The following is a 19,801-nucleotide window of genomic DNA, read 5'->3' as shown; positions in this document are numbered from 1 at the left end:
CGATTGCTGAGAGCCGAGCATTCCAGGTATCCCTTGGCACGGATCTCCTGTGCCACCTGTTTGCCCTCAGAGGCTGTCGTGCAGTTAGCACGATACGGTCCCATCTCACGATGGTCTGTCTGTGTGGCTACAACCAGCACAGGTACTTTTGGAAGAAATTCCCTCACTTCAGCAATCCATTTATAACGTATACCTTGAAAGCAGGTAATCGGTTCATGCCTACAGTGAATTAGGATTGCTGTTGGGATTGCTTCCACTTTAAGATGAGATTTACTGTGACTGGATTAAAATGGGCTAAGAAAAGTTTGAAGGGTATAGGTTTGACATTTGCATTTGTGGGGATATAACTGCAGTCACTGGATATTGATAAGGACATCCCTAATAAATGGTACTTTCCTAGTAAAGGAAAGTAATTTTTCGAATAGCCCTGTGATAGACAGGCCATTTAAGGGGGGTAGTAGCACCATTTGTAAAGAATAATAGAACCAGAGAACAAAGTAAGAAACAAGCACAGCAAATCAAACAAATAATGAAATACAGAAATTGCAGAATGTAGATTTCTCTGATGAGATACTATGTTAGCATTGGTCAAGGATGCAAGTTTTACACAGTGTGTGTGTGATCAACATTCAAGACTGGTCTATTTATGCATTTTTAATGTGCATTAGTGTGGATGTCTGTCAATGCGCATGTGCAGGGTTAATTGTGCATTATTAATGTTTGTCCATGCCAGACAAAGATTGTGTTACTCTATATACCCATGTGGGAACACGTCTACACCTAAAATTTTAATGCCTCTTCTTTAACTTTTACAACTAAATAATATTTTGGAATGTAAAGAATGAAATAAACAATTAACATATTGAGACATTCAAGCAAATACAGAACATGAGCCCATTTGCCAACAAATAAAAGACTGTAGGAATTAATGTTTGAAAAAAAAATGAACAATCAATTACAAACTGGTCTTTTGACACATAGTGTTAGCCAGTATGAAATATCAATTGATTATATATTTAAAGTGTACACGGTCTAGGTTGCCTTGGCCATGACAAGGATACTCATGAGGAAGACCATGATGAAAAACACCCACATGAAGAACCTGTCCATCACCTTGGCAACCTTTTTCCATTCAGCCCCTTTGGCCTGGTGTGCCCTCTGCTCTCGGAAACAGTTAGCTATGTACTCAATGTTTCGCACCACTTTCTGATGTTGGCCACAGATGCATACACATCCTGTGCCAGTGGAAATCTTATTTTTACTATCTGCTCCAAAGGTTTTGCTGTAGCTATTATTGTGGTGATACCCAACTCCACTGAGGTGACCATTGCCATGATCGTAGGTGTACCCAGTAAGTTTTTCTGGAATGGAAAGTTCACTATCTTTGAGTTTCTCCTGGCTTGTCAGTGGGAGCTTTTCACTTCCATCTCGGCCAATGTAATGTGTGTATTTTGGATGATGGGCATTCTGTCGAATAGGGGAATTTGAAGATGAGCGGGTCCTCCTTCCCTGGTTATGCCTCTGTTGTCGATAGTCACTGTTGCTGTGATGGTACCCATTCCCATGCCGGTGGTCTCTGTGATTGTACCCATTAAACTGACTGCAGTTTCTGTCATCATGATGACAGTCTCCATAAAACCCTTTGTCAAAATACCCATCTCTCTCAAGGCTAGCCAGTGGGTCTTCAGAGAACAATGTGCCTCGGTCACTTTCAGGTGTGGTACAGTTCTCCCCTACCTCATACACAAAGAAGATCTTCGACATGAAATCTATTATCAGGACTTTGGCCCAGTGGGGCACAGGTTTGGCTTCCGCTCCACAGAAGTGTATATTCATGATAAAGATAGTTAAAGATGTAGAGGCTGTTATCATGGTCATCGTTGCAATGTAGTATTTTCCTATAGGAAAGACAGACAAGGGATAAATAACAAAGAGGCTGTCAATGCTTATGACAAAGGATAAACAATAGACATTGTTTTTCTTTGCATGTCACATTATATTTTAACATACCAATACAAATTATAGAATATTTCTTATTTTTGATAATTTAGTGACAATCTCAATTTTATTTATTCATTGATTGATTAATATAGCATTTTTTTGTCTATTGTCTATAACACCCAGCTACAGCCAGAAACACAATTTATTCATTTTCAGTAGTGTCTTACCGAGACTATGATGTGTAATGTGTACTCTGCTTTTACTTAACTTCACAAATTGAAAGTTAATAGCAACTTACACTAGGGGGGCAACTGGGCCATGAATAAAGTATTTAAAGCTGCAGTCTGTAAGTTTTGCCTCTTTGTTGCCATCTCTGTTTGAAAACATGCAATTGCAGCTGTTTGTGGAATTATCTTCCTTGCGTGGGTTGTGCGGTGTTTGTCGACATGGCTCAAGCGCTGATTAATCTAATGTTTGGAGGAGTATGTGTGGCAGTCATTCACCGCGCCTGTGTGGATATTTACTGTACTTCACAATCACAGATTTTCATATTAAGAAATTATTTTAACCCAAAAAGCAAACTATGCTCCCTTTGACCTTGTTGTCTTTAAAATAAAAATCTTGTGTAATCCCAGGCTATGTGTAATCAGAAGCGCATTTAAAACTGCAATATAATTTCATTTCATTCAGATGTGTTTCATAAACACATAATCAGATCAAGGCTGCATCTCATTGCTAGTTTTTCTTGATCTTAGTCCTGCGTTCGACACCATAGATCATGACATACTAATAGATTGATTACAAAACTATACAGGTATTCAAGGGCAGGCTCTAAAATGGTTCAGATCCTACCTGTCTGATAGCTACCATTTTGTTTATTTAAATGGTGAGTCATGTCATTTATCACCAGTAAAAATATGGAGTGCCACAAGGATCTGTCCTTGGTCCTCTGCTATTTTCAATATACATGTTGCCCCTTGGTAATATTACTAGAAAATACTGGATTAGTTTCCACTGTTATGCTGATGATACTCAACTATATATCTCAACGAGACCTGATGAAGCTTCTAAATGATCTAATCTAACAGAGTGTATTAAAAATGTAAAAGATTGGATGACCATTCATTTTCTCTTTTTTGGATATTACTTATTGGACCAAAAAACAGTACACAGAATCTAGTACTACAGTTTGCAAATAGACGGATGTACTGTTACATCCTCCGCAGTCTAAAACCTGGGTGTTATATTAGACAGCAACTTGTCTTTTGAAAACCATATTTCCCATGTTACAAAAACAGCATTCTTCCATCTTAGAAACATTCCCAAGCTGCAAAACATGTTACCTGTTTCTGATGCAAAAAAGCTAGTGACCTCTAGACTGGACTATTGTAATGCACTGCTAGGCAGTTCTCCTGCATCTTCAATAAACAAGCTACAGGTAGTCCAAAATGCAGTGGTTAGAGTCCTTACCAGGTCAAGAATATATGATCATATTGCCCCAATTTTACAGTCTCTGCACTGGCTACCTATAAAGTTCTGTATCAGTTACAAATTATTTTACTTACCTATAAGGCCCTAAATGGTTTAGCTCCTGCATACTTAACTAGCCTTATACCACGCTACAACCCATCACGCTCCCTAAGGTCACAAAATGCTGGACTTTTGGTAGTTCCTAGGATAACAAAGTCATCTAAAGGAGGTAGAGCTTTTTCGCATTTGGCTCCCAAACTCTGGAAAAGCCTTCCTGATAATGTTCGGGGTTCAGACACACTTGCTCTGTTTAAATCTAGATTAAAAACACATCTCTTTCGCCAAGCATTCGAATAATGCATCTCATAATTTGTGACTGCAGTTGTATCTGATTAAATGTGCATTATTATTAGCTTGGGTTAAACTTGGAATAGCAGAAGCTCCAGTCTAGATCCAGAACACCTGAGAAGAGATGATGCAAACACATCAGAGGACCTCAGATGATGCTAACCTTGAAACAACATACAGAACTAACAAATATTGCTACAAGTGTGATTGCATCATATAATAATTGCTGTTAATAGTGTTCATTGTCTGTTCATTGTTCATTGTTCATTGTACGTCTTGTATTAATTTTTCTGAAAATTCCTGTCATATACACATAAACTGACAGTCACCACTGATAAGCTACTACTAAATATTGTAGAAACTTAATTTTCTGTAAAGTTGCTTTGCTGTGATTTGTATTGTAAAAAGCGCTATACAAATAAACTTGAACTGATTTGAATAATACTTCTGGCTTACAATCCGCCATCAAAATGATAAATTTAATGTGTTCCAGTAGCTCAATTGGTAGAGCACTGTGTTATCAAGTGCAAGGTTGGGGGTTTGATTCCCTGGGAACACATGATAAGTAAAAAATGATAGCCTAAATGCACTGTAAGTTGCTTTGGATAAAAGCGTCTGCTAAATGCAAAAATTTAATTTAAATGTAATTTTAATTATTCTAGCTGCTGTGAGAAAAGGGCTATAAACAATCTGCCACCTGCAGGATCTTAACATGCAATATAGTCTACTAGCCGGGACAATTTTCTTTATGTTTACAGATGTGACGTAATGACGCAGCAGCATGATCGAATTTCCCGTAAAAACCTACCCATACCACTCAGATAAGAAAACATTATTATAAGATAACCGCTGTGAATTGGGCTAAAGTAAGGCAATAGTTTTGAACACTGGCTTATGTACTTTCTCAAATATTGATCTAGAATAATGTTTTGCCAAAAAAAGTTACGAACTGCAGCTTTAACCATAGTGACAATGACAGAAGTCAAGAAGTTGAGTTATAGCATTTGATTGTCACTTTTGTTATTATCCAAACTGTATAAACAGAAAAACACTTAGCATTTCAACAGAATTGACAATATTCTCTAGCCAGAGTGAAATGAAAAGAAAAAAAGAGAAAACATATCCAAATATTTACAAATTCTGCTTTACAGTAAACTCACCAATTAGGGGAACACTTTCTGAAGGTGGCATACTCTCAGCCACCATCAGCTGAAATACAGTCAGAGCCAGCAGAACCGTCACCCCCAGTGAGACCTTCTCCCCTGAATCAGCAGGCAGGTAGAAACCCAGAGGAGCCAAGAAAGAGATGAGGAAACACGGCAGAAGAAGGTTGAAGATGTAGAAGGAAGAACGCCGCTTGAGCAGGACTGTGTACGTTATGTCAGGGTACGGATCAGAGCAGCAGCCGTACATTATGACGTTTTTAACGGCCGGCATACCGTGACACTCCCATTCCACGTTTTCCACAAAGTCTGAAAGGTCACCACTCTCCATGCCCATTCTGATATCCACCTGGGGTTATAGTGATGGGATTTTTAGTCAAGTCAAAGTTCCAAAACTGCCATATGTATAACAGGGTTTCATTTACAATTGATATGGATATCTATTTATATATATACTTTTAATGTATAATGATTTCTTCTTTAAAAGTTCTATTTATTTTGTTATGTTTTTTATGAGGAAAATTGGGGTTCCCATGCATGAAGATGATACAGCGGTCCAGCCACCATACATTTTATACAACTGGTAATATTCCTCCTTACTGTGTTTTTGTATGTATTCTGATTTCACTTCATAATCTGTGGATGTTGAGGACATACTGACTAACAGCATATACACCTACAATAAATCTATGTAAAGTTTTTTCATTTACTGTTACATTTATTTAATCCTTTTGTTGAACGGATAGTCTACCCAGAAATGAAAATTCTATAATCATTTACTCAACACTTGTTCCAAACCTGTATGAGTTAATCAATAATAGTACAGAATGAGTTTACAGCTACATGCATCAGACCTACAGATCTGAAGAACATTTTTTTTCATACTGTAGTAGACAATGGCTACCCCCAACTGTTTGGTTACCAACATTCTTCAAATTAGCTTCTATTGTGTACAATAGCTGGAAGAAATTTGGAAATTTGGTTTGGAACAAGTGGAGGGTGAGTAAATGAAGAAGAATTTCATTTTTGAGTGAATTATCCCTATGAATATTTTGAATTCAACAGTTGACTTGCATGTACTGTATTTAAGGTGAGACACTGCAGGCAAAAACACTGTTTTTTCAAGCACCTGTCTATTTTGAGATTTTGGGCTTTTTGGTTTTTCATAAAGTGCTTTTTCAAACTAGTGGAAGGAAAACATCCAAAAGACACTGTTAAGTGTTTCTTTTATAGCACTTTATCTGTTTGTGTCAATAGATTTCAATTACAATACATATTTTTAAAGGCCGTTTTCTCAAAATGAGTTTTTTCTTCAACACTGAGCCATAAATCTCCACTTCAGGTGCACTTACACACACCAAACTTGACATTTTTATTCCTGTCTATATTCTGAAGATTTTTACAGAGGGATTTGTTCATATATATTTTCCTTGATTATATACAACATTTTATTCCCCCCAAAATTGTGAAAATATATTGTTTTCTGGCTGTTCAAAGTATTTTCTGAATTATGGAGTGACAAAAAAAGATAACCAGAATTCCCTCTGTAAAAACATTTGACTCTAATATGTCAAAAATATTTTACAAAAAATTTGAAACTGACTTCATCTAGTGTTCAGATTTTTGTACTAGACATTTATGCAAATTAGCACATATTTCATTAAATAATGCCTCATTTGCATATTTAAACATAACATTTTTGAAAATTTGTAATACAAAAAATGTTTGCAATAATCAATGTAATCAATCAACTGGGTAAGTAAGGTGATAACTATTAGTTATTTTTTTTTGCCCTATTCACCTGCAGTGTCTCGCCTTAAGACTAAAATAAGAGTAAATGAGCAAAACCCAAATGTGTTACATATACCCCTGTTCATACCTACAGTGAATTAGGGGACTACATCTACATCCATTGGAACATAACAGTGTGCACATTTTACATTTATACTTTATATTAGGTGGCCTTAACTACAATGTACTTACAACAAAAAATAAGTACAATGTACTTTTTGTGTTTATATTGTATTGCAAAACACTTTTGCTGTTGTTGAGGTGAGATGCAGGTAAGGTTAGGGACAGGTTTGATGGTATGGGTTAAGTTGTAAGGGATTGGTAAACAGTGTAATTATAAATATATTTACAGAAATTAATTACAAATGAAATTACATGCAGGTATTTACAAAAAAAATAGGCACAATTTAAGAACACGCATGCAAGTGCATTGTATCAAATGATTAATTTAACTGTTAGTAGTTAAGGCCACCTAATATAAAGTGTGACTCAAAAAGCTGTTATACAAAGCAACTTATTGGAATAATTCAACACAAGTATGCATGCTCACTATTGTTCTTGCTAAGTATGTACACCTATCAAGTACATATACCTGGTTGCCATTGTAGGTCCAGGAGCCAAAGGTAAGGTTGCACTGCTGACTATCAAAGGGGAAATAAGAGACGTCCACCTTACAGGAACTCTTAGTGATAGCAGGGGAGTCCCAAGTGATCTCACCATTATATCTCAACACCACATTCGTGTCTGGGGGTCCGGAGGAGTCCTCCTCATCCGCACTGAGTGAAAAACAAATATAGAGGTCAATAATTCAGTCTTTTATTCATTAATCAAATTTGAGCCTGTTGTCTATATTAGTTAAGTATGAATGTTTACATTCTCACTTTATGTCATAGTTAAATTAACAAAGTTATATGTTTCCCTGTTTTATGCAAGATAATGTGTGTATGTGACATGTATTAACTTGTTATACAGAACGATGTCTGGCCTCCATACAAGACTGCTGGGTATTCGAATGACCTCAAGTCCATCATACTCATCTTTATCCCAATGCAGATAAGCATCATGCCAGATCTGACGCACCCAAAGGTATGTGGTCAACACCTGGTTCCTTTCATCCTAGCACAAAGAGTCAAGCACAAAGCAAAACCAATTTTCAATAACAAACCTGCACATATTTTTTTATTTATTTGTGCTCTCTATATATGAATTAATCAGTTATTTGATTTGTGAATAACCACCTAAATCTTGGTCTATTTATCATAAATAGTGAGTGCAGAAGACATAGAGTTGAATGGAATCTTTTGCTCCTTTTGGAGCTTAAAAGCCTATGTGCTTACTGTGAACATGTTCAAATGTATAAGGTTAGATATCTATTTTTCTTTGAGTATGGGTAACATTGAGTATGGGTTACATTGTATGTTAAGACCAAGTATTCAGTCACACAGGGTCTTGCACTGCAAGATAAAACTCTGTTGTTGTACATGGTACACTTTCTCACAACAATGAAGAATGAAAGGAAAGAAAGTCTGAACCCTTAGGTTGCACTTAATGCCTTGTACATATCACATCTCATTGGTTAAAAGTACTCCTCAGGTTCAGTAAATTAATATTTGATTGAGATTGATCAGGGTGGAAATTCAGTGCTTCTTGAATGAGAAATGCATTGTCTCTTTCTGGAACACACATAACAATTACTACCTGTGTCTTATATAACCATCATCCACAGACAGACAGAGACACAAACACTAATGTAAAACCATACAATTACAATTTAATTAGTGCATTTGAACTGTTCACCCAAAAATGACATTTCTGTCATCATTTACACTCATTTGCACTATTTTGTGCAAACAGGTGTTATTGCTTCCATTGAAGCACAAGCTGTAACCATTCTGAAATCATGCTGGATAACAATTTTTCAGAAACTTGTTTATTCTGCACTTCAGCTTGAAGCCGTAGTAAGATACTCTGAAGTTTAGATTAATATGTTAATTAAATGTTTCACCCAATATGCTATACTCATAAAGTGTGTGTGTGTGTGTGTGTGTGTGTGTGTGTGTGTGTGTGTGTGTGTGTGTGTGTGTGTGTGTGTGTGTGTGTGTGTGTGTGTGTGTAAATAAATAACATGAAGAAAAAGAATTACACATCTTATTATCCAACGCTTTGATCCGCAGTGGCACACTTGCTAAAAAACTACTATGCATTAGTCACACAGCTTACACTATGCATACACGCATAAAACTTTGCATTGTCACAGGATACAGAGAGTTGATGAGAAGAGGATACACACATTAAACATTTGACGAGCACTGACACCTAGAGTTATCCATAATAACTGCAACAATAATGAAGACCACAGCTATTAATCCAGTGGGGGCAGTTTTGGCTGGTTGGTAACTCTGTAACTTCATAATTATGTGGACAAAATTTTCCCACTGATGACCATTCCAATTTAGTTGTATGATCTTATTTAATGAATGAATTGTTTAGATATAAGTTACTGTGGTGGTTCTCCACTTGACATCCAATGTAAAATCTGTGTGCTAAAGCAAAAGCCTTTCAAGAGTAAATGATGCTTTGAAATTGGCTAGGCACCATTAGCAAATTTGCTGTCACTACATTATTAACTGCTGATATTTAAGTACTAGGTCTGCATAAGTATGTATTTGAGCTAGGCATGTATTTTCAGAGGTTAAAAGTTTGGGGCAGTTGTGCAATCTTTGCGGTTTCAGCATTAAGTTGCCAAAGTATGATCAGAACATACACACACCATGCCACATCAAGGCCAGTTGGACAGCGTGTGGGTGTTTTGCTGGTGCGATATACAGTATGCCTTTATCTCCGAACCAACGGAAGTGATATCAAACCCACTGTTTCTGCAGTAGGTCTGATGCATGTAATTGTAAACTCATTCTGTTCTGTTATTTATTAAAATTGTGAGGTAAAATAGATGCAGGGTTTAATGTCAGTATTCCATAGACGTGTGTGTGTGTGTGTGTGTGTGTGTGTGTGTGTGTGTGTGTGTGTGTGTGTGTGTGTGTGTGTGTGTGTGTGTGTGTGTGTGTGTGTGTGTGTTTAGTGCTCACCATATCTTTGATCTGTGAGAGTGTGATCTGTAGAGTGACATTAAGGGCTTTGTCTGTGTCCTCCACAGGCCGTAAAGCATTAGAATAGTTCTCCATTAGGTCATTCAGCAGTTTTTGAGCAAAACGACCCTGAGCAGAGAAAACAACTAGAGAGGACATATATTTTATTTAGTTGTTGTAATTTAAACAAATAGAGTCATATAGCATAAAAAATAATACATTGGTTGAAATTTAACAAATCATTTCAATATTTTCTCAGGTATAGTAGTTTTGCAAAAATATGACTACCATATTGATAAGTATAACAGTACACATACACATATATAAAACAAGAAATACAATTTGTTAACAAGGTGAGAACATTTTTACTCTGAAAATCTATTGTTAACTGAAACAATATTGCTTATCAAATAAATTAATTTTGTTCAAAGAATCTTCAGTTATCTTCTACTAAAAAACAAGACAAAATACTGATTAGGAAAATAATGTATCTTTTGTCAGTATCAGCATTAAAAGGAGCATGGACTTACCATGTAACAACATGCTAATGTGAACCACAATAAATATAATCTGCATTTTTCAGAAGAATGGCAAAAAAATACAATAAAATCTGTCAGTTATTATTTGCTGTTTCTTCTCATTTGCCGTCCAAGGTCATATTTTATTTGCTGGAGAGGAGGAAAGTCCCAGAGCGGTCTGAACGTTGAGAGTGGTGGTGTGCCAGGTACAACACTGTAGGCCTGAATGTCTTGTTTCTCTGGAACAAGAGCCGAGGTATCACATAGCATACACACACACACACACACACACACACACGTACACACACTTCTTTTTACTGTGGAGATACTTATCTATGCAAGAAGAATGTGTGTTTATATTACTGGAGATCTTCTTTTCTTTCCAAAAACATCTTATGTGTTATCTTTTGCAGACTTGTGAAGGACTGTCCATAGTAATTATGTGTCATTGAATGTGTTTGTTCTGTCCGTCACAGTGAGAGCCGATCTGACAAGAGTGTAGTGCAGACAGCTCATGTGGTTTGAGTGTTACACACAATGAATTTTAAAGGAAGAGAGGTCTGTCTCTGACACATGCACACACTGACTTTCAAGACAGCAGAGATTAACAGGTCACATGTTACAAGGTACAAATTCTAGACATTTCTTGTGCAGACATGGAAATGAAAAATATCATTTTTAACCAGCTTTTCTTTGCATCTCTGACACATATTAACTTTCTCATTAACTTTCTCATCTCATTAAAGAGTGAGAACAAGTAATATTGTTCCCTGTGTTAGTTTACTGGTGGGGCATATTGTTTTTTCAATGGCTGAAGCACAGAAATGAAAATGTAAAACTAATACTACGTACAGTGCTACATACATTTGTTTAGACTAATATTGTTAATAGTGCACAAGTTTTTGATATTTTACATGAGATAGAACAGGCTATACGTCAATGAAAATGTATGTATAAAATAATTATTTTAGTTAAATCAGATAAACAAATCCATTTGTATTTTCTCAAAAAAATAAAATCCATGCTTGTTACTAAATATGCGTCAAAAAAAAAATAAAAAATAAAAAAAAACCAATAAAGTGTCTTATATGTGCATGTCAAAATGTTAGATAATGACACAACTAGCATTCAAATCTGATCTTCAGCGTAATAGATAATAAAAAAAAAGTTTAAATTGTAAAAATCCCAGATACATTCTTTGCAATTAATTTGACAAACTGCATCAATATATTGTGACTGTGTATTCCGAACATTTTCTAAATTAAGTACTTTCTCTCTCTCTCTCTCTCTCTCTCTCACACACACACACACACACACTGTATATATCAGAAAATTCCATTGAAAAAAACTTGGGATATGTTTTGTCCCATGTGTAAAATATCAGTGAGTTATTTTACAAGTAATTTAAGTAACAGATTTCTAAGCACCTTTGGGGAGTTGTTTGTAACTAAATCTATTTAGATTGTGTCAGACAGCCCCCTCATTTTTCCCAGCGCCTACACAGGAATACAAGCACATACACACACAATGACTGTAGGGTCTGAAATGATGACAGGAACAAGACAGGAAGTGGTTCTTCTCGAGGTGTCTTTCTATCTTTCTCTTTCTTTCTCTTTCTTTCTCTTTCTTTCTCTTTCTTTCTCAGGCGTAGGAGAGTTTCATATCCTGTAGTGCACTTCGACATATTATGCTGGAGAACTACTTTTCCCATAATGCTCCATTACAGACAATCATTCTCAGGGATGATTAAATAGCCTAGATTGCACTAAAGAAAGCAGTTTTAAGTTTTTATTTTCTTCCATTGTTTTATCTTGCCTGTTCATATTACAGTGCAGCAGATCAGGTAAATTTAGAAAGAAAAAAAAACTCAATAAAATGACTTAATGAGTCAAAATGACTCAGTATTCTCTTTGTATTGTCTGAAATTAGGGTGATTCCCTCAGTATCATTTTCAGGGGTGTCTTCCCTGCCCTACACACTCCTTCCTTTCTGACTCACTACTGCCAGACAACACAAAGCATGGAAAATCCTAAAGGTTGATGTGATGAATTTTAATATCTCTGCCTATTACCAATGTTTATTTGTGTTTTTTTTTTTTTTTTGGTTTTGTTTTTTTATATTTGAAATTTGCATATGTAACTTATCTTGTGAGGCAAAATCTCTAGATGTTGACTTAACTGTCATAGATAGGTGATTGTGCATGGCTTTGATGCTTTATGGGTGTATGTATGTGTATGTGTATCAGAACGCTCATGTGGTAACAGAACAATGCAGGTGTTTCCTGTTGTAAAAAAGAGAACAGAATGTGTGGTGTGTCGCATAGAACAAATGTGTATATGTGTGTGTGTATTGATTTAGTGTGTTGTGTAGACCACAGCACTCTGTAAACTGGCAGAATATGGACTGAGGCATATATATATATGTATGCATATGTATATGTATATATGTATATGTATGTATATGTATGTATATGTATATGTATGTATATGTATGTGTATATATATATATATATATATATATATATATATATATATATATATATATATATATTTATATATATATGTATATGTGTGTGTGTGTGTGTGTGTGTGTGTGTGTGTGTGTGTGTGTGTGTGTGTGTGTGTGTGTGTGTGCGTGTGTGTGTGTGTATATATATATATATATATATATATATATATATATATATATATATATATATATACACACACACACACACACCTGTATAACATCTCCAACAGTCTCTCTTACACACATTAAAGTTTCAAGCCTATTTCTTTAAAGGGACAGTTCACACAAAAAGGAAGATTCTGTCATAATTTCTTCATTTTCAAGTCATTACAAAAGGAATGTAAGAAAAAGATACTTTGTAAAATGTCTCAACTGTTTTTGTTTGTACAGGTAAAGTCATTGAAGTCCAAAATAACAATGGACACTTTCTTTCTTTCTGTCTTTTTTTTATTCACAAAGCACACACAAAAACACACACACACACACACATATATTTATATGTATGTATACATTTTGCAGTTTGAGTAAAATCCTGTTGACTGTATTACCTAATGCGACCATTCATTTATTCATTTGTCACAAGAGCAAAGGTTCATTAAGTTATACACTCATTTTAAGTTGATTTTTTTGAGGTACAAAATATTTCTGATATCACAGAAATACCTTGACAAAACATTTTGAAAAGAGATTTACATTGTATTTACATTTCACTCTGCAGTTATAACATTTTTCTAGGGAGCCACGAAGCACACCGTGGTTTCAGTGAGTTCAGAGAGAGACGTTCTCCTGCTGGGATGTGGTTTCAGGGTCTAAACTCTTTCGTTCTCCAAAAGCACCGGCCTACATGACTTCGTCTCCATAAACCACATAACATATACTCCTTCTTTCTGTTGCTCTGTCTTCTTTTTCTCCTCTGCCGACTCTTCCTTTTATGTAGTGCGAGTAGTAGCATGCATCTTCTTTGTTTTTACATTTTGCCTGTGTGTTATTTTGATGGCAATTTTATAAAACATTCTGCTGTCTAGTAATATAGCACAAAGTCTCAAAATGTCAGAGACTACATGGGAATATTATAAATAAATGTATTACGTGCATTTTCCTAAAATCTCTTCTATGTATCGATCCTTATTCACATAAGTAGTTTTATATTGTGTTTACAAACAAACAAGGCTCTATCAGTTTGCTGGACAAGCAAATTGTCAGTCTGCTGTGATACACTGCAAATCTAAAAATATCTGATGTAAAATATATAATCATAATCAAGAAGGTCTGTACAGTATTGTACAGTGCTGTTTGAAGCTTAAGTAGAGATCAGCTCGAACAATGTGAACTCTGTCTCCGTTATCTTCGTGTTCATTCTAACCAGTCACTAGCACACACTTAGCTCTCACAACTGACAACCAAACCTGGAACCTCAGAATACAGAATGTTTCAGAACGGCTAGAAATAACGTACTCGCTTTATGTCCTGCATGTACAGGTATGTAGAGTCTTAATGGAGAAGACATACATATAATGTATTACATAATATATCTGGTGTGAAAAAAACGCTTAACCCGTAGCTTGCAAAGTGATTATATCAAGAGTAAAACATCTCAGATTCAAATGTTTATTGCATAACAACAGAAGCGATTATTCACAAATGTTATCATGATTTATTTGTAACATGCCTTATACTGATATATTTAAACAGAACGTTTTACATCAAATGAGGTAAGAAACAGCTTGGTAATTTTTCTGTGCAGATATTTTGTCAGTAACTAATTTATAATGGAGGTCCAATTCACCAGTTTTAATAAGGTTGTATAAGGTATCTTCAAAAAATGTATTGTGGTTTGTCAGATCGAATAACATGGAATAATTTCTAGTAAAACTGTTTTTAGCTAGGTGTATTCAAATGAGGTATGGGGACCCCCTAGGGGCCTCCAGAAGGGGCTATATGGGCCGCAGAAAATTTCAGCGGAATTAAGTGTAAAAGAACGACAACAACAAAAAAACACTTTGCACAGTTTACTGAAAAAAAAAAAAATGTATTCCTATAAATTTAATTTAACTCTATTAATAACATTTTGAACAATAATATTTTTCAGATAATGTAATTTATTTATAATAATTTATTATTAGAATTTTAAATCACAATTTTTAATATCTATTTTTTTCTCATATAGTAAAATTCTTGGCATTAATAAGTTTAAAAACCACCTTTTCAGAATATTTATTATTCATGATAAACACATGCCTTAAGTTCATTTTTAGTCCGAACTTATGTAAACGCATTTTCCATGGGTTCGCTGTGCATGACAAACCACACAGATACATTAGCAAAGTAACAGCTAAACTCTTTTTTATTAAAATAACTACTTATTTAATTGACTTAATAAAGACTATAAAATCAATCTTTTATGAATAAGAACTTCGACACTGAAATCCTCATTCCAGTATTTAGCTCCATAAACAACATTTCACAAAAAAAAGCATTGTCAGCAAATCAGAAATACATAATCAAAGTCATTTAATCACCATCTAAAATTAAGATTACAGAAGGAGATCTCAGTGTGACATTATGATGTGAATTCTTATTTTACATGATCACAAGTGTAGGAGAGGAACCAGCAGTTTCGATTCACAAGAATTAAATTTAGAACTGAACTTGAAGAACTACTATCTAAAAATTTACATTTTGCAACACATGTAGCAGTGTAATAAAAGATGCACGTCTTTTTAAAAGATATGCTTAACTTGTAAAATCCTGTGATTGATAATTTTATATTAATAAAATTAACCAGGGCACAGCTGTTTAATGAATAAATGGTCCCACTTTATATAAGTTGATCTTAACTACCATGTACTTACATAAAAAAATATGTATATGTCCTTATTGTGTTCATGCTGTATTACAAAACACTTTTGCTGCTATTGAGGTGGGATACGGTTACGCTTATGGACAGGTTGGGTGGTATGGGTAGGTTTAAGGGTGGGTTAAGGTGTAAGGGACAGGTTAACAGTATAATTAAACAGAAATTAATTACAAATTTAATTACATGCAGGCATTTTTTTAAATGTAAGTACGACATATTTATGTACACAACAAGTGCATCTTATCAAATGATTCATTTAAATGTAAGTACATAGTAGTTAAGGCCAGCTAATATAAAATGGGACTGAATAAATAGCTGTTCATGTCTGTAATGTGTCTAACATATGGTCAGATTTCAGAACCGGACTCAAAATCAAACAAGTATTTTAAGTAAACCGTATTTAGACATCAGTCTTTGTTGAGGCTTCAAATACTTGGTTTTGTGTGTGAGAAACAATATTGTCTTAGTGATGAGAATTAAACAACATCCCTCTATTGAAATCATCAGGAGATTTTACAGGGGTTAAGGTCCATCAGTCTCCGCCTTGTCCGTCTTCGTGCCCGATTAACAGCCGTTCGAACGGCACACTCAAAAACCTGTTGCACACCACGATTGCTGAGAGCCGAGCATTCCAGGTATCCCTTGGCACGGATCTCCTGTGCCACCTGTTTGCCCTCAGAGGCTGTCGTGCAGTTAGCACGATACGGTCCCATCTCACGATGGTCTGTCTGTGTGGCTACAACCAGCACAGGTACTTTTGGAAGAAATTCCCTCACTTCAGTGATCCATTTATAACGCAAATTATTTAACGAATTTGGATTTGCCACCGAATAACATAGCAAAACCACATCGGCCTGCTGATAGGACATGGGCCGGATTTGGCGGAATGTATCGTGTCCTGCTGTATCCCACAGTCCCAAGCTGATCTGGATTCCATCCATGAAAACATCAACGCCAGTGTTTTCATAGACAGTCGGTCTGTAGCTGTCTGGGAAAGTTTCAGAAGTGAATCGTACAAGAAGTGCAGTTTTACCCACTGCGCAGTCCCCGACCAGTACGCATTTCACTGAGGTCTCTGCCAACCCATTCATCCTTCCTTCTCTGGTGTTGTAGTTATTGTAAAGTACAGTCTAATGCTTCTACAAAAATATATCAGCGGTGTCCGACTGAAGATGAAGTCATCGTTGTAATTTCAAGTCTGCAGAACTATGAGGACTAAGAGCAAAAACCCTGCACGTTTAACAGCATTCTGAAGTCTTCTTCACGCTCTTCGTCTTGGGACGTGGTGATTTACTCCTCGGCTCTGTATTCCCGTGAAGGTTTTGGAACTGAGGTCATTATGTACCATTAGAGATATTTAAGACAGAAATCCAGAAGTGAGAAGTCCCCCAGCCGTATCTTTCGTTTGACCGTTGTACTCTCTCTGACTCCTGCTTAGTTGAAAGAATAAAGAAGTAAAAATTACTATTATGCAATCACAAAACACCAAGAAATGATTTCATACAATGAGATTTTTTATATATAACCTTAAAATAGATGTATATGTAGCCTAATTTGTCTCATATTTAAAGAAATTATCATTTACTCAGACTTGTGTCATTTCAAACCTGTATGATTCTCTTTCTTATGTTGAACACAGAAACAATTTGGAAAGGGTTTTCTATGTTGGGAATGGAGAACTGTGGTCTTGATCACAGACTGGAACTGTGACCATGTGGTAAATGTAAATCTGCTATTGTACCACTCCCAATGTTTCAAAAATAAAGAATTAAAAAAAAAAAAAAGGAAAGGGTTTTCTTTTTTTTTTTTTTTGGTCCATACAGTAACAGTCGGGTCAGATGTTGTTTCGACTGCAACGATCCTAAAAATACATTCCTTTGTGTTCCACAAAATAAAAGTAATTTTCTCATTCTCATTTTTGTGCTAAATATAAATTTAAAAAAGAAATACTATACCATCCTGCAATAGACAGTCACTAAATTTTTCACTTTCTCCTCATTTTTCATAGATGTGAAATAGAGTACAATGTCCCGCTATACTACAGAGCATGTAGACCTTCCTCATTATGAGGCCTGGGACGATGCTTCGCGTTGACAACAGCCCTGCTATCGACTAAAGTCTCATTTAAGAGTTTTTGGTTATGAGTGTTTTAAAAAAGGCTGTTTAACACAAATACCACATCATATTTGTTTTTTATTTAATAAATCTATGGGCCAGTGCTGGTAAGGATATTTTTGACATAACACAAACTCATAGATGATTCTCGAAATGGCAATGGCTTACACTTCCTAGGCCTACATGGCTGTCGTGAGAGGAAAGTAGACTTATGATTCAAACAGCTGTTCAATTTAATACCACAAAAGGCCGAATGGTTGTATTATATTCTGTCTGAAAACACTTTTTGGCATTATCAGACTACTTTTAAGAATAAGAATAATCTGGCAAGTGTTTAATAATCTCTACGGTTAATACATTTCTGTACCAATACGTATTTTAAAATGACTCCAGTAATTATATCTTCATCGACAGCTGAAACACATCAGGATTCTGAAAAGAAATACTATAAGTATTGGAAAAAAAATATATATATTTTTTATTATTTAAATGTATAAGGTTACAATACATTCGGCGATGGAGCACACACACTGTTGTCAGACTCTAAGTATTGTAAGGTATAATAAAAATGTAGAATAAAATAATTGTTATTTTTATTGTATTTTTTTTTATCAAAAAACAATTAGTAAATAAAAAATTATATGCTAGCAGAACGTATCAAACATTTATTTAATTAAGCCCTTGGTAACCATGTTATATTAAACCAGGGAACAATAATATTTTTTTTTTAAGACATAAAATTGTAATATTTCAAAAATCTCAATTTCAATCTACATTTAAAAATAATTCATTTAAATTTAAACCGGTCAAGAACCTAACAAATATTGAACACTATAGCAGGTTTGGATTGTTGATCAATTTATGCAGATGAAAAAAAACATTTATACATTTATAAAACAGATTCACAGTTTTAAACTGAAGCATTATATAGTTAATAAATGTAGTCTATTAAAAAGAAGAAAGCAACTCACCTCTTTGAAATCTTCAACTGTGAGATTTACAAGTTGATGTAAATCAACTCAATTTAGCATGTTATTTCGTGTAATCTAATTAAGCATTATGAAAAGATCAGAATGAAAGCTGCATATTTCTCAGAAGTTAAACTGTTAAACTCAGGAAACTCAAATACTCAAACACAGAGAGAAAATATGTGCCTTCACAGACGGAGCATATATGTTGCATCCTCTAGTAGAGGGAAGTGAAATGTGAGGCTGGGCTCTTTTCTCTGTAAAATCATACTTCAAATCTCTTCTAAGCTTCCGCTGTGACGTCCTAGGCACATCTACGGTGTTGAGTTTTGCTTCTTCTGCAGTCAAGAACTCATACATGAAACTACTGCAGGTAATGCAGCAAATTTATAAGCAAGAGCAAGATCAAACCCTACCTACATCAGCTCTCATGTCCAGATTAGATTTACTGTTTGTTCTTTGTTTGGGGTCCCTGAGACTTCTGTATAGAAGTCTTTTCAGGTCAGAAAAAGTAAAGTCAGTTTTGAAATTAACCCTTATTTACAGTTTAAATTATTTTATCACTACGTAGACACATTTTAGAGAGGACTGCCAGACAGTATGGTATTTAAAAAGCCAGAGAAGTTCTCATTTCTCAAACAAAACATGAAATTTAAGGTTAAGTCTAGAATAATTTCACACAAAAGAATAATTTCACACAATATCAGACCTTGTTTGGGTAGCAATTCAAACTATTTCAATTTTCAAACGACAATTTTGAAGGGCATTGAACATTTATAACCAATTCAGCAAACAAGTTATTTGTTTGTTTAATAAAACCTTATATTCAGTTTCAGATGGCACGAAGTAATTTGAGTCAACAGTGTCGCCCTCTGATGGAGAGAAGGTGCACTGCAGTCACTTCAACAGCTGCCACTTTCATCATGGAGGAATCTGACCTTTGCTAATTGAAACAAATGCTACTGAGCGTGCAACGTGCTGAGTTAAATTTCCCCCACCAACGGTTACTACTGATTACAGAGGAAATGTAGAGAAA

The 19,801-nt window shown here is 35.1% G+C and overlaps 2 protein-coding genes across 4 annotated transcripts; both read right to left on the bottom strand.

Moving 5' to 3' along the window:
- Positions 1 to 870: 870 nt before the first annotated feature.
- chrna9a (cholinergic receptor, nicotinic, alpha 9a) lies at positions 871 to 9,910 on the bottom strand. The gene is made up of 6 exons (XM_059553220.1): positions 9,800 to 9,910; positions 7,675 to 7,829; positions 7,306 to 7,489; positions 4,920 to 5,271; positions 1,602 to 1,898; positions 871 to 1,265 (listed from the first exon to the last, which is right to left on the bottom strand). Exons 1-6 carry the CDS (start codon positions 9,893 to 9,895, stop codon positions 1,033 to 1,035), a joined length of 1,317 nt encoding a protein of 438 aa, XP_059409203.1. The 5' UTR covers positions 9,896 to 9,910; the 3' UTR covers positions 871 to 1,032.
- Positions 9,911 to 15,731: 5,821 nt separating this feature from the next.
- LOC132143056 (rho-related GTP-binding protein RhoH-like) lies at positions 15,732 to 19,142 on the bottom strand. 3 transcript variants are annotated; one of them, XM_059553219.1, is made up of 2 exons: positions 18,765 to 19,142; positions 15,732 to 17,109 (listed from the first exon to the last, which is right to left on the bottom strand). In XM_059553219.1, the coding sequence occupies exon 2, from the start codon at positions 16,771 to 16,773 to the stop codon at positions 16,186 to 16,188; it is 588 nt and encodes a 195-aa protein (XP_059409202.1). In that variant the 5' UTR covers positions 16,774 to 17,109; positions 18,765 to 19,142; the 3' UTR covers positions 15,732 to 16,185. The 3 variants fall into 3 exon arrangements, with proteins under 3 accessions (XP_059409202.1, XP_059409201.1, XP_059409199.1); XM_059553218.1 differs by having other exon boundaries at positions 15,732 to 17,115; positions 18,769 to 19,142; XM_059553216.1 differs by having other exon boundaries at positions 15,732 to 17,112; positions 18,769 to 19,142.
- Positions 19,143 to 19,801: the final 659 nt, after the last annotated feature.

This window comes from Carassius carassius, chromosome 7, assembly GCF_963082965.1.
Source record: "Carassius carassius chromosome 7, fCarCar2.1, whole genome shotgun sequence".
Lineage (NCBI taxonomy): Eukaryota > Metazoa > Chordata > Actinopteri > Cypriniformes > Cyprinidae > Carassius > Carassius carassius.
Note: the sequence above shows the minus strand (reverse complement) of the source record. Positions and strands in the feature narration are given on the sequence as shown.